This window comes from Xiphophorus hellerii, chromosome 23, assembly GCF_003331165.1.
Source record: "Xiphophorus hellerii strain 12219 chromosome 23, Xiphophorus_hellerii-4.1, whole genome shotgun sequence".
NCBI classification, from domain to species: domain Eukaryota; kingdom Metazoa; phylum Chordata; class Actinopteri; order Cyprinodontiformes; family Poeciliidae; genus Xiphophorus; species Xiphophorus hellerii.
In genome coordinates, this window is record NC_045694.1 from 13,994,998 (window position 1) to 14,009,791 (window position 14,794).

General features: G+C 36.6%; 1 protein-coding gene across 3 annotated transcripts in view; it reads left to right on the forward strand.

The window, feature by feature from the left end:
• The window catches only part of macrod1 (mono-ADP ribosylhydrolase 1), a 181,108-nt gene that overhangs the window by 147,277 nt on the left and 19,037 nt on the right, over window positions 1-14,794 (forward strand). For all 3 annotated transcript variants that reach the window (XM_032554728.1, XM_032554727.1, XM_032554729.1), the window contains one exon: window positions 13,641-13,762. In XM_032554728.1, coding sequence (XP_032410619.1) covers window positions 13,641-13,762 — 122 coding nt within the window. The remainder of the gene's footprint in view (window positions 1-13,640; window positions 13,763-14,794) is intronic.

Below are 14,794 nucleotides of genomic sequence, written 5' to 3' on the forward strand. Positions count from 1 at the left end.
ATTAATCGCTGACTTTCTCAAAGAAATTGTTAGTTGTTTTTAATTCCGTTTAAAAATTTTTTATTTATTTTTATTAGGACACCACATAAATATGCAAAAATAAAATCAAAGAGGTTTACCGAGGGAATGAGCCCAGACACCAAGCTGAGTTTCAGATCGTTAAAGGAGAGCAGCGTCACAGGGAAGGCATCAGGGTCATCAGCAGCGAACGTCCCATTACAGCATCCAAATGTTTATCTTAATTAACACGGCGGCTCCTCTGGAGGAATCGTCACTGCTGAGGAGCTGTGGTAATGATCTGTCGCTCACACGAGCCACCAACACATTAACACACGCACAAAGCCTTCTGTTTTATTAAGAGTCTACCAAAAAGAAAATTGAGTTGGATAAGAGTTTTTACACCACTGAGCTGGTGATTGTTCTTGGAGTGTGAAGAAGTCATTAAATCTCCTCTGTCAGTGCTCTGGATAATTATCTGAGATTTTATACAGTATAAAAGACGCCACATAGCATAGCTCTCTGATAATCTGTGCAACAGGAGACATTTATGTCGAATACTCCTTATTAATACATCATAAACACACTTTTACTGGTGCTTTGTATTTCTTTTATGTGAGGAGGATTCATGCTCTCAGGCTTAGTGATTTCTCAGGGGATACACTCGTGTTCATTAATGAAAAGCTTGATGAACGGCTGTCACAAAACTCAGACACGTTTCCTTAAATCTGCCCCTAAAAACAGCTCTCTTATAGAAAGCTATGAAGCGTGTCTTCATCCAGACCCTTCTCGACTGAAGCGGACTCATAGGCATCAGAGCATGTAGTTTTTTCATAAGTTGCCATAGCAATAAAGCTCCTTGTCTACTATCTAATGATTGCAGGAAGGGTGAAGCGTACAGCTTCACAGATCAGAGCAGCAGGGAAAAGGCAAACACTTTGCTCAGCGAGGCCGCCTGAAGATTTCCTGCATGAATCTGTGCATATCTGTTTCACACATGGAGTGATGTTTGCTTGTTTCCTCCCTTCAAGTGTGCATTTGCTGTTAATGTTGGACAACAAAGGGGGGGGGCTCTTGTCAGGTTTGTCTCCTGTTTCTTAGGAATCTCAGGTTTTAGAAGGTTGTTTTTGGTGATAGAGGGTTTTTTTTTTAAACTGCTAACAGGTTAATGAAGTATAATGACTTGCAAAAGTATTCAAATCGACTTTTATTGACATTGTATATTAGAAACCAACACAAAGTAATACGTAGATGTCGAGTGGAATAGAAACAATACATGCTTCTCAAAATGTTTAACAAATAAACACAGTGCTTTGCATGTAGGTCTGAATTTGTATTTATTTTTGTTTCTAACATACTGTATATCTCTTGAAAAAATTAAGAGACCAATTATAATGATCATTTTCTCTGATTTTACTTTTCATAAGTTTGAGTAAAGTCAACATTTTTCTCTTATTCTGTGAACTACTGACAACATGTCTCCGAAGTTCCAAGCAAAAATTTAGTATTTATTTGCAGAAAATGAGGAATGGTCAAAATAACGAAAAAGATGCCGTGCTTTCAGACCTCAAATAATGCAAAGAAAACAAGTTCATATTCATTTAGAAACAACAATCCTAATAATTTACCTCAGAAATAAATATTTGGTGGAATAACCATGAGGTTTTCAATGAGGCTCAGTGCAGTGGTCTCTTAGTTTCTCCAGAGCTGCATGTTGCCACAATTTTTGAAAAATTTTGTTCTCCATTTTACAATTACGCTGTACTTTGTGTTGGTCTATTCCATAAAAGCTCATATTTCAGTCTACTGGTTCCCAGTTCGGAGCCATTTCATTTATCTTTGGGTTTTGTAATATTTTTTGTCAAACAAGAATTTGATTTCTGGGAAGCAGTCAGACAAAAAAAAGGAAATGGAATAAAGTTAAGTACAGGAGAGTGAAACGGAACCAAGAGGAAGAAGGTGATTTATTTTTAAATATTAACTCTGAAGCGCTCCAGAGTGTGATTGAAAAGTTGAAATTTTACAGCTTTTACACCAGATATGAAAGGCCCATACAAGAAAATAACTAATTCTTTTTGTTTCTATTGCCAGAATCACTTTATAGCTGGTGGACAATCCAACAAAAACACTTTTTTAGTGCATGGAGAAAACACAGCCAGTCAAAGTGTTAGCCTCATGTTTAAAACTGCTGCTAGTTTTACATTTATTCTGCCTAATTCAATAAAAGAAAACAACAACTGAGCTTTAACATCAAGACTTTGTCTCTTCTCATCACATTTTGTTATAATATTGCCCGTCTTATCATTATATATGGGTCAGTGCACTGTGTGGCTTTGTGCTATTTACAGCTGGATCTGCAGGTTCTTTGTTCATAAACGCTGTCAGGTCTTTTTATATTACCTGCTGGTGTTAATGAGTCCTGTTTGAAATGTTGCAATGTGAGTCCAGGAATCTGGAGCGCAAACACTGATGTTTAAAATAACAATTATGAACTCAGCTGGTGATATTAAGACGACTGTTATCAGGGATAAATAAACACGTTTATTGGTGTAATTACATTTGCTTTCCCTTCGCTGTTTTAGTTTAAAACATGGAGGTACTTTTACTGCCAGAGATGTTTTTAGTAATGTAATGCCACGCCTCTCTTCTTCTCTTTTGACTCTTTTGGTGACCTCTGAAGGTCACCAGAGTGAATTATCTGTCTCCATTTAAATATCACAGATTTCTGAATATGGAAAAGCAAACCAGATCTGCTCTGTTGCTTGTTATGAATACTGTTTGTTTTTCATGTATTATGAGTTTATCTGATGTTACTACTGTCTTGTGTTCCTCCAGAAATTATAACTGGGATTGTTGCGTAGATAGAAGTTTATTAGTGAGAAAAAGTTCACCAAAAAGTAAGATACAAAAAAAGTTGAGACTTGACAAGCCCAAACTCTGTAAACAAACAACTAAAACATTGTTTCTGTCGTTGCACCGTCAAAAGTTTTGTCTGGATATTAATAAAACATTTATGTAATGTTGTGGGGAAAAGAAAACAAGAGAATTGAAACCAAATCACAAGTGATCAGTCTGATGCAAATCAGTTCAGGCTGGAATATATTTCAGTCTCTGATGGAAAAGTTTCTCTGGCTGCAAACAAGCTGAATTTGTGTCAGATTTTTCTGCAGTTTCCCATGTTGCAGTCACTCTGACATTTGAAAAAATTAGGACATCCTATGAAACTCAGTAGGTTTGGACACATGCATATTTAGCAAGTCATATATATATATATATATATATATATATATATATATATATATATATATATATATATATATATATATACCTTCAGCTTGTGAAACCAAACTGAGGTTAAGTTCGAATTCAGAAAATTAAACACTAATCAGTAATGACTTGCTCAACAGTGAAAGTGTGAGATTTTATTAGATTAAACTGACTGATGAGTAAAACCTGCGTCTATCACATAAATCTGTTAAAATCTCCCAGTTTGTATTTCAAGAGCTTTCAATGTTTATTTATTTTTTAGTAGACCTAGCTCTGCTCCAGCACCAGGTTCTAATGAGCCGGTTCTTCAGCACTCACTAAACGTCCTCCATTGATTGTGGTTTTCTGGCAGGATTATTTTGTCAATACTCACAGCTAAAATAATAATTCCAACAACAAATATTCCTGGAAAGAGTATTGGAGAATAGGACAGAGGAAGCCTTTCTGGCTTCGCCTGTCAAAGTCAAACTTGGAAATAAGATGAGTGGGTCTGTTTCAAGCCGTCCCAAACACTGTGATGAATCTTCCAGCCTAATGGCCTCCAGGTCTCAGAGGGTTGGATTAAAGAGCTTCTTCTGGATCTCTCCTGCGCTCTGACGTCTCCGCCTGTCTGTGTGAGGGAGACAGTGCTGTAATAATGTGTGTATAAATTTTATTAACTGAAAGACTCATAATGTTTTTGCATTATGAAAGAATGAAATGTGGCCCTTGAGAATCTCAACTTTTTCTGGGAAATCAGTTTTTATTAACTTTTTACAAGTACAGTCACTTTTTTTTAACAAACTATTACCTGTCCTGATGTTTTGTTGTCATTACCTATCAGCCATATTCATAAAGAAATAAGATTAAATGCTTGAACTGTGTCATTATCTGTGAAATAAATTGAATATGAGTTTTTTATTGAAATAAATTACCTGACCTTACTGGAGGTCTGAGCGATGGCTGACCTTATGATTCAATTCATCTTTATAAGTGTGCTACTGTGGTTCTCTTTAACCTTTATTTCTGATTATAAACACATTGACGGATAACTTAAAAAAATTATTAGGTGATTAAAAAATCTTTTTAAATTATAAAAATAATGCCTCTCCATACCAGCGACCCTCGACAGAAATAACACGCATAATAGCAACTTGACAAGCAGTGTTGCAAGGCGGCAGCATAGCCAATTATTTTCCAGTCAATATGGAGCGTAAAGCGGACTAACTCTCGCAGTGTGTTGTGTTCCAGGTGAGCTGCTTCTCTCTGCCGCTCGCCAACCCGTTGTTGTCTCCACCACTCACTGGTTTGTTAGTTTCAGGTCCTAATTTAAGCTGGACCTTACTGCCTGTTGCCAAACAGCAGAATAAATGTGCATCTGGTGATGCATTTTGGATTGAATATAGATGAAAGAAAACTCTCAAATGGCACTTGTAGCAAGAAAAGCAGTTTGATTTCCAAAGTAGACGGCTGAAAGACAAGAAAAAGACAAAACAGGAATCCAGCTTCATACCACTACACTTCATATTCTTGCTGAATATTTTTCATGAGCTTTAGTTTAATGTTTGAGCAACTTTAGGGATTAAATTGTCTAATTAGAGCTTCACTACAACAGACTTATTTCTACATCCTCAGGTTTAAAGGTTGTTGCTGATTTGGTTTTTCTTTTTGCTTGATTGGTGGATATTTTTATTTTAAATAAGTGTTGTCTCTTGCGTTGGATTCTTCTTATTAAAGAAATAGGTGCAATATTTTAGTTTTTGAAAAGCAAATTTCACAAACCTTGATTGTATTCATCTTCTTTTGTAGGTATTTGCATTAATAAATCTAATTTAGAATCACCTTTCAGAGCATTCAACAATACTGTACAGAAAACAATATTCTTGTAGGAGGCATTAAAACAAACAGAACAATAATTGCAAAGGAATAAATAGATGCCACAAAACATACTGTGAGATGCGAGCTGATGGTAATTTTGCCACAGAAAAGTAAAAAAGTAAAACAGTAACCCATTGTGCTGTTAGATTTATAAAGGAAACAAGGTCTTTTTGGGAGGCGTGTCTGATCATGGAACTGTTTAAAGTGCATTTTTGTTTGTGAAGATTAAAGAGAACCACATGATTATAGAGCATGCTTATATTTCAGTCAATCAAGTTTATTTATTTAACACATTTCAACAACAAGGCAGTTCAAAGTGCTTTACATCATAAAAACACAAAGTTATGAAACACATAGTCAACAATTGAAGCATAGCATTTTGTCTAGTGGCATTATTACAATGTGTCATTTGTTATGTTTCAAAAGCAATTCTGGGTTTTGAGTCTTGATTTAAAGAGTTAAAAGAAGTCAGTGTTTCAGCTGTTTTGCTGGTTTCAGGAAGTTTGTTCCAGATTTGTGGTGCATAGAAGCTGAATGCTGCTTCTCCATGCTACCAGAGCAGAACCAGAACCAGAAGACCAAACGTTAACAAGCAAACTCTCTTTCTGCCGTTTTGTATTTTGTAACATTAAAATAATGTCATCTTGCTCAAATTGCTGTTATGAAGGTCATTGAACACAAATAGCTAAAATCAGCAAATACTTGAAAACCACTGTAAGGCGCCAATAACAGCCTGTTTTAATAATAATAATATGCATTATTGCACACAATGAAAAGTGTTTTGCCTCTACTGCTGAAGCTAGTTCCTACAGTTTTCCTCATGTCTGCTCTTATGGGTACAGCCAGTCAGTGCCAAAGAAAGAAGTGGAGCTTCTGGATCGGCTGCTTTGCAAACCGTAGCCGTTGACGTAGCCACGTAGCTTCGCACAAAAGTATTTGAGCTTCCCAAGACGCATTTTCTTTCAAATATTTTAGAACTGATCTGCGAAAAAGTCAACAAAAATCTGCAAATCATAGTGGATCCACTACGGTCCAGTATTTGCAGTACGTGGTGGAGGTCCACTGTACATTGCAGCTGTAAAGACTCCAACTCTACATTATGATTTAATTAATTGCTAACTTATTTGTAACTTTAATATTTAAGTTCAGTCAGGGAAAGCTTTGCGTCATTCCACTGGCTTTTACAGTCTGTAGCATCACTTACTGATCTAGAAACTCCATTTCACGTCTAGTCAGATGTTGTCCATGTAGTTTTTTAAGAATTGCTCATCAGGAAAATGCCTGTATCTCTGTTAAATTAAATTTACTCATTTACAATTTACTTATTTAATTTTCTCTCTATCTGATCACTTCTGCACCTGCTGTGTTTGTAGCAGAAGAGTGGACAAATATGGCCTGACAGCTGTATTTGCTTGAATCATGTATTTAGTGCAATCTGGTTTGAGAGTTTATTGCAGAAATAAAGCAAAAGTGGAGTAGATTGCTTTGCTTTGTAATTTCCCTCGGTGTATTTAACCACTCCTTCTTGCTGACATTTGTGTTTCTTTGGTAGATAAAAATTTGGTGGCTAATTTCAACATAACACTGCAGCAATGTCATTGAGTTACTACTTTTGTCATATTTTTAAACCCCAGTATCATAGTAACAATGTTTTATCTAGTTATGCATACATATTGCAGTGATGTTGCATGTTGTGGTTTATGTTTGATTATTTCTGCATCACAGTTTCTCTGCTGAGTTTAGAAAACTTATAACATTTTTATCACCAAAACCAACTCTGGCATCTAAACAGCTTATTTTAGCATTACTACTTCTAATCATCTGCAAAAAAGAAAAAGAAAGTGACTGACCTCGATTATTATTTGGCCAAAATGCAGCAGAAGTGGCGAAAAACCCACTAGCTTGGTCATGCATAAATGTCTTCTTTATAAAACTAATATTACAAGAAGCAAGTAACATATAAATGTTATAGGAAGTGATGAATGTTGTGATAAATATATATATAAATATATATATAAGAGAATCTGTCAGCTATCAGTCAAAACAAATGAGGCTGGTTCAGTGATCATCACTGATAATTCACCAAGCACTGAGTTTCCAACGTTATTTAAGCTGCTGAGACTTTAAAACTGTTTTGAGTTTAAATCAGGGACACAATATCTATTTTAAGATCGACTCGCGTTAAATCCCTGAAACTTTTATCTAGCCGTGTATTTACACATTCATTTTCTATATGTATTGATTTTACTGTCTGAATAAAAACCACAACACTGTTGTTTAAGCTGAAAGAAGCTGAAAGTGAAGCCTCAGAGATGTTGTCTCTTTATCCGCACCCAGCGCCATAGCAACACAACGTCTCTACCTGGATACTAAGCGCCGCTGGCCAGAGACTGAGTGATGGAAAAGTGCTTCGCCCCTGCAGCACCTGGCTTTTATCCGTCAGCCTAATTTCAGTCGCTCACACATTTCTCACAGACGTAGTTTGTTAAAAAGGACAGGTGGTAGGAGATGTAGCTCCCACTAGTTTGGAGGTGGGCCGAATCCCGTTTTCTGGCTTGTTTCTTTTGAAAATAAAATAAAATGCACAATGATGTTTAATGTGAAACCTTAAATATTTTAGTTTTTTGCTTTTCTGAAAAATGAGCAATTGTATCAATCATATAAAGTAGACCAAATAATGGTGACTGTGACTTTCTAACATTTTTTTTTGGTATACGATCTCGGTTTTTACCAGACAGAATATCATTAGCTGAAGCTACTTGAAATTTGAAAGCATATCATACTCGTTGCCTGTCCACCACACTTTTCCATCTTCCACCTGCCAGCACAGAAAACATAATGGTGGTAAATGAGTGTTAATTTCCTTACACTCATTTACCCCAAATTACATCCATTATTGTATTTTTAAAGTAATTATTTATCCCACAAAAACAGGTTTTAATGACATCAATTTTTAAACTTTTTTATGACACTTCATCCATTAAGCATCAAACCCTTTTTCTAAATTATTTGAAAGGACTTGCAGATTACAGATGGAGCATCAAACTTTCATCTCAAGATGGTTTGGTGATCAATAGTTATGAAGAAAGGACACTGTGAAAGAAACAACGATTTTAACTTTGTCCTAACACTGTACATTTGACTCCCTTCATCCCAATGCACACCTGCTATATTTGTGACAGTCTTACAAAATGTCTTACAAAATGAGTTGATTTCTTCACGTTTGGAACCCATGTAGGATATTTTAGACATAATTCAGGTTGATAAAGCTTTAACATTTCCTCTGAGTGCATGTTTGAAACAAAACTCGCATAATTTTGATCAAATGTTAATCCCACTTTTCAGAGGCGAACTATTAATACTGGCTAACCTTCTGAATCAATTATAGTGAACTGCAGAGCCATGGAGCACTGCGGTTCTGATCTTTTGAGTAAAGTATATCGTTCTGGCAGAAGACAGGTCAACATAACAACATCAGTTTTCTGATTTGTATTATTTATGATGCATTTTATGTGCATCTCCAGCCCTCTTCTTGCCATGCCTTTCATATCTTAACCGGCTTTTTTTCCTTTCACACATAGCGAAACAACAAAATATTGTTGGATCTGACAAATTGTTGTCAGATCCAACAAGAAACAAGCCTGTACATTATGAAGTATTTACTACTCTGATGATGTTAAGCTTTTGCCCTCAGACTTTTCTTCCTTCACAGATGTGTGTCCATAGAGGGACAAAACTGGCATGAGTCACTTGGAGTGGGCTTGAAAATAACACCATTTACAGACATTATAGAGCAGAGCTATGGCTGATGTAATTTTAGAGAGTGTACATAAACTGTTACAAGTCCTGATTCGCCCTGACAGCCTTCTGGTCTTAAAGGTGGCAAAAACAGCCAACTGATGACAATAAAACATTTCTGAAAGTGCACTCTCTTGAGCATCATCAAATAAACTTAACACGTGAGAATCTTTTTCCACACCGCCATCTGGGAAGTTTTACACATACAGAAAAACATTTGGGAAAGGGTAAGGGCTTCAACAACTCCGCAGGTGATTGAATTAAGCATCTGCTTAGCTGCATCCCAGATAAACTTCAGTATCAGTCAGTAAATATCAACGAATATCTTTGATTGTTGTGACAAAAAACACAACCTTAAAACAACCAGCACAAGATAAAATAGCCCTGACAGTTTATTAGAAAATGGAAAATGGGTTTTATATCATATAAGTCATATCTTCCTTAATTCTTGTTGTGGATAATTGTCAATTATACCAAACTTATTAGACTCCAATATAACCAAATATCGAGGTTTAAATAATTTTTGTGCAGCTAACATGTTTTGTTGTTTGAGCAAGATATCAAGCTGTAGATGGCAATAAGAAAAAAATCAACTGAGAGACTACAATCAATCAATTTTTGAATTTGTTTGAACACTTTACCCAAGCCAAGTGTTGATTTTGACATTAGAAGAGAGATGGGTGGGTTCTTTTAAAACAAACAAAAAAAGAAAAACATCTGTTTTTCTGTGACTTATAGTTTGTTTTTACATAATTTGACACGTGTTGCACATTCAGTGAGCAGTTTGCACCCACGTTTTGAGAAAGTGCTCCTTCTTTGCTGCTGATAAACGGATCAGGTCGCATGGCTTGACTGCCATGCAACATTTTTACCTCTAAAATTTGAGAGAATTTGTTGGATTTTGGTTGTTTTGCTTGTTTTTTTTTCTTTTTTGGAGGAAAAAGTGCCAATCAAACCAAACCCACCACAGTTCAACCTGTGAGTGTCTCAGTGCCACTGGGAAATTTAAACAACCTTTAACTTTGCAAACTGGCAGCATTTCTATAGATGTCTGTATTGTATAAACGACTTCTGAGTTGAAAAAAGGGAATTAGGAATGATGATGATATCGTCTACAACCTAAGTGGTGAATGATTGTAACATTCAGAAAACTTAAAATCTGAAAACATTCAAGTTATTCTGTACATTTACACCACTGTTGCTCACTTCTTTCTCCCCAACTCCAACATCAGATTGTAATTATGTAAGGCATAAAGTGAATGGAAGCAGCAGAAAATCTCTTTTCTACATACAGTATTTCAGTACATGAAGTGGGTTGCAATGCCTTGCAATCCGCATGTTGTTGGTTCGATTCTAACATCCTCCTATCACATGTCGATGCGTCCCCTGGGCACTTAACCCCAAGTGCATAAGTATCGGTATCGGTGGATAAAGGTGTGTGTGTGGGCGTGTGTGTTTGAGTGTTAATGTAATGTGGTTTGAGTGGTCAGTGTGACAAGAAAAGCACTATATAAGTTCAGTCCATTTACCATAACTGCACTCCAGTAGTGCAGCTGTCAAAACGATGCTTTAACTCCACCATCTATCTCTGTAGTCCATCTGTAATTTTTTTTTTTCATTCCCGCCACCTGATGTGTGGCTTCAAAAAACACTTTCAAGCTAATGCTATACTTACTGGTTGCAGGGGAAGTTTTAATGCTTGTATGCAATCAATTGTACTATGAACAAAAACTATTCAGTTCTGCAACATCAACCAAAGCTGTTTCAACAAAGGTGGATAATAATGTAATTAAAAATTTACCTCCAAACTTCATCAGTTTATGCATCGGTCAGCCTCATCGGTCAAGCAGAGCAAAAGTAGCAATTTAGATAAGTAGGGCCAAAACCATGCTAATTTGGAACTGCAGAAAAGGCAATAATTATCTATTTATTCATTATTATAAGTTTGTAGTACATTTCCATGCATTTGTTTTTGATTCTTACACTTTAATATCACACTTTTATTTTTGTTGTGGATAGTCTGATCTAATTCAAATTATTGTGTGAAAAACATCCAGGAGGAAAGTTTATAGAGAGTAGTCGCTGATTTATTTAAAAATACAGAACACATAAAAAGTAAAACCCTCAGTAAAATGTTTTTCTAAGAAGCACAATGATCTCCTGATTGATCTCCTGATTGATTAGGTTGCTAATTGAGATGATTGATTTAACCATGACATGAATGCTGCGTCCTTTGACCTCAGCCTGACGTTGTTCTTCTCCTTGAAGCCAAATTTCTGCATTATGCTAGTTTGATAATCATATGTCAAGCTGTCTTTAAACAGAAAAACACAGCTTTCACAAAAATCATCCACTTTTCCTGCATAGAGGATCTATTGGGATCGTTTAGTGTTGCCAATAAGTGCCTCTATGTCCATTTCCATATTTCTTATGGAAAAATCTTTTTCCCTATAAAACAGTCCAATTTCTGTTCATAAAATTAAGCGGTTGCCCTCTGCTATTCTAAATGTTACACAATCAGTCCATATATGCCAGTGCAGATGTGGTTTTATAGATTTGTGCCTCTGGAGGCTCTTATTGTATCAGAAAAGTCAATTTAAAACTACTAGTTTGAATATTAGTACAGTAGGTTTTCTGGACTTTAAAAATGCTGAACAGATGAAGTTTCTGTGATTAAAGGCAGAATATTACCTGCAGTTAAACAAATGGAGGTAAGCAGTGTCTCATTTTTCAACCAAACAAATCAATCTTCTCGACTTGTCAGATTAAGTGAACAGGAACATGTTTTATTGGACATCAGTAATCAATTAGCTGATTGACTCCTCTGGATGAAGGATCAAGATTGTTTAAAGAGAGTGCCCAGTAATTTAGGTAGGACATACGGTTACATCTTCTCCACTGTTTGACATGACAAACAATTTTCCTCATAGAAAGCGTCTTAATTTATGATTTCACTGAACAGAGATGAGTGGGGCGATCAATCCCAGGTCAATTCTAATATAATCAAACTGAGACAAAGAAAATTGCATCCTGGTTAAACCTCCGCATATGAACTTCAACTTTTTATTAGTTTATCACAAAGTCAAATAATATTGACATCAAACAAGCCTTTCTCTCTTCCTGTCAATATCCACTGTTTAGGAGGAGATTCCTGCAAGCCTCCAGGTAAATCAGAAAAATCATCTTTCCTGTAGTTTCCTTTATCTCCTACTGGACAAGGTAATAAGTTTCAGCCTGACTGATTGTGTTGCTGCTTATTTCTCTTGGGCTGTGAAGATCAGAAATCTTTAATCTCCAAATAGGAGGATGATTTATTTATTTTAGGCAAAGAAAACACTCGCGTGAGCAGCAAAATATTTTTCCGGAGGCTCGAAGTGTCAGACATGATCTGTGGTCAAATGCAACAATTATTTTGCCCTAAAGCGTGGAAAGAAAAATCTTTTTGTGAGCTGAAAAATACTCTTACTTGTCCACATTTCTTTCTTTCTTTCTGTTTGTAGTTTCTTCTTCTAAGAGAGTGGGTCCGGCTTGGTCTTATGACTGCAGCGGGTTTCACACTGAGAGCAGCATGCTGAGTCTCATCACAATGTGTGGCGCTGGCTGCGTTCATGTGTTAAACCACATCTACACGGCTGTCCTGCTCAGCGTGTCGTTATGAGAGTCTCCGCTGTGCTCCCACCCACCACTAACCTCCCCAGTTCACCTCCATTTAGTTACTCTGTACTTAATCTGATCCTCAAATTAGGAAAAGAAATCATCTTAGAGACCTGAGAGGAAACTTGCTAAAGAGATTACCTCAATGCAGTTAGTGGAGCAACGCCTACATGACATCGCAACCTGCTGAAGACAGAAAGACAGAGAAAATATGTTGCTTATTTTACCACATCTAAAGCTTTTTTTATGATAAATTTTAATTTTGGAGAGTGTACACCTCCAAACAGTTTCACCTTAGTTACTCAAACACTTGTAGTTTTTTCTAATGATGAACAAAATGGAATGTTTATCGTTTTTATAACTCTTTATTTTGTGTTTTATGATTTAAGGCACTCTGAACTGCCTTGCTTCTGAAATGTGCAATACGAATAAACTTAATGGATTGATTTCAGTATCAATATCGATGGGGATTAGCCTAGTTTTTTCAGCCCTCTCTGTAAGTTTTAACAACAACAAGGCATTGAAAGCAATTAGAATCCATCCAACTTTTGAAATACATTATCAAAATGCATATATAAGACATAAATAAGACAAGCAGGCCTTTCCAGTTGTGGATATTGAAATATAAAGTCAAGCTCTATTTGCCGTCCATTTCTAGTCGCAATCAGACTTGGACACAACTTAATCAGTGAGTTGATAGTCCAATACTTTTACCAAATTTATCTTTGTTTGATAGGATTTGTTTTACTGTCTGTCATGTAAACACTTCTGTTACATTTTGATGAGATCTGCCCCTCTCTGCACATCAGGTTGACTGCAGATAAACTAAGATTAATTGTAAAATTGACTTTTCAAGTGAGGAAATAATGCTGAGTTTTTATACTTTTTAAAACTCTGAATGTCCTGCATGTCAGAGTTAAATTTCATGGAAACAACAGAATGTGTTTCTTCTTAGGAACCGGAGAGAAGATGAGTTTCCACAGAAAACATTTCATTTTGGATTTTGGGTGAATTTATCAAACAATGAAGACTTTCTTTTCTATTTTTCTCTGTTTCTGTCTCTGCAGATGTGATCCACACCGTGGGGCCGATTGCTCAGGGAGGCGTTGGTGAGAGGGAGAGGAGAGCTCTGAGGTCATGCTACTGGAACAGCCTGCAGACTGCCACCGAAAACGCTGCTCGATCTGTGGTGAGAACATCTGGATGAGATGAATCTGACAGGGCAGCAGCCAGGGAGGGAGAGAGGAACGATGACAGACGAGGTTAAAATACAGAAAGCCCAGAAATCTGTAAGAGACCAACAGAGGACAATAGAACTAAATTGCAGGGTTTTTCTTTGTGGTGAGAATCTGTAGCTGCAGGAAAACCAGAGGTAAAGAGAAAAAGATTGATCATATGTAGCCTTTTCAAAGAAAACTCTGTTCATGCTGAGGCAGAGAGAGAAAAGTGAAAAGGGAGTAGGAGTGTTGTATTGTTAGGTTATATAGAACACGCCAGATTGAAGGTTTCACAGAGAACAAAGTCAGAGAAAAACAAGAAACATGAAATAAAAGCAGAGGTGTGCAGGTTAGGAATAAAACCCAACACGTCATTTATCAGCGGCTGCCGCGTCGTTTCATTTCTGACAAATCCACAGACAGATGCAACAGTCATCCCTGCACATCCACAAAATGGCAAGTCATATGTTTCTGTTTGGCCTCGAGGGAATCGTGAGTCACATCTGCCATCGCTGTGTGTTAAAGCTCAGCAGTCAGGTTAAATGATCTGAGCAGGACGGGGGGGCAGCGTCCTGGCATCTGCCGGCGCTGCCTGCATCTGACAGCAGGTTGAGAAGCTGCCAGACGTGAAGTTTTCTGGCGGCCTGACTCACATCACGGGCTGTGGGTTCGCATGGTTCTGCTAAAGATGGATCTTATTGACTTCCTGCACATGAATTATCCAAATGAACATCTTGGTTCTGTTAAACGCGTTTAGGTTCCTCTGTCATCTTGGTCATTTTAACTCAAGTAGGATTACACTTATTTCTCCTTAAAATGCTGAGAGTTAAACACTTTAATCCAATGTTGCTTTTTATTGCCGTGTATGATAGGAGTGGCCTTACGCACTTATTTATTAATTATAGACATAATTTAGATGTTTTTTTTATTAGAATATTTAAAAATGATTAAAACAGTATCTGTGTTCATGGGTTTAAGGCCTTTCTTGAGTGGATGATCTGTGA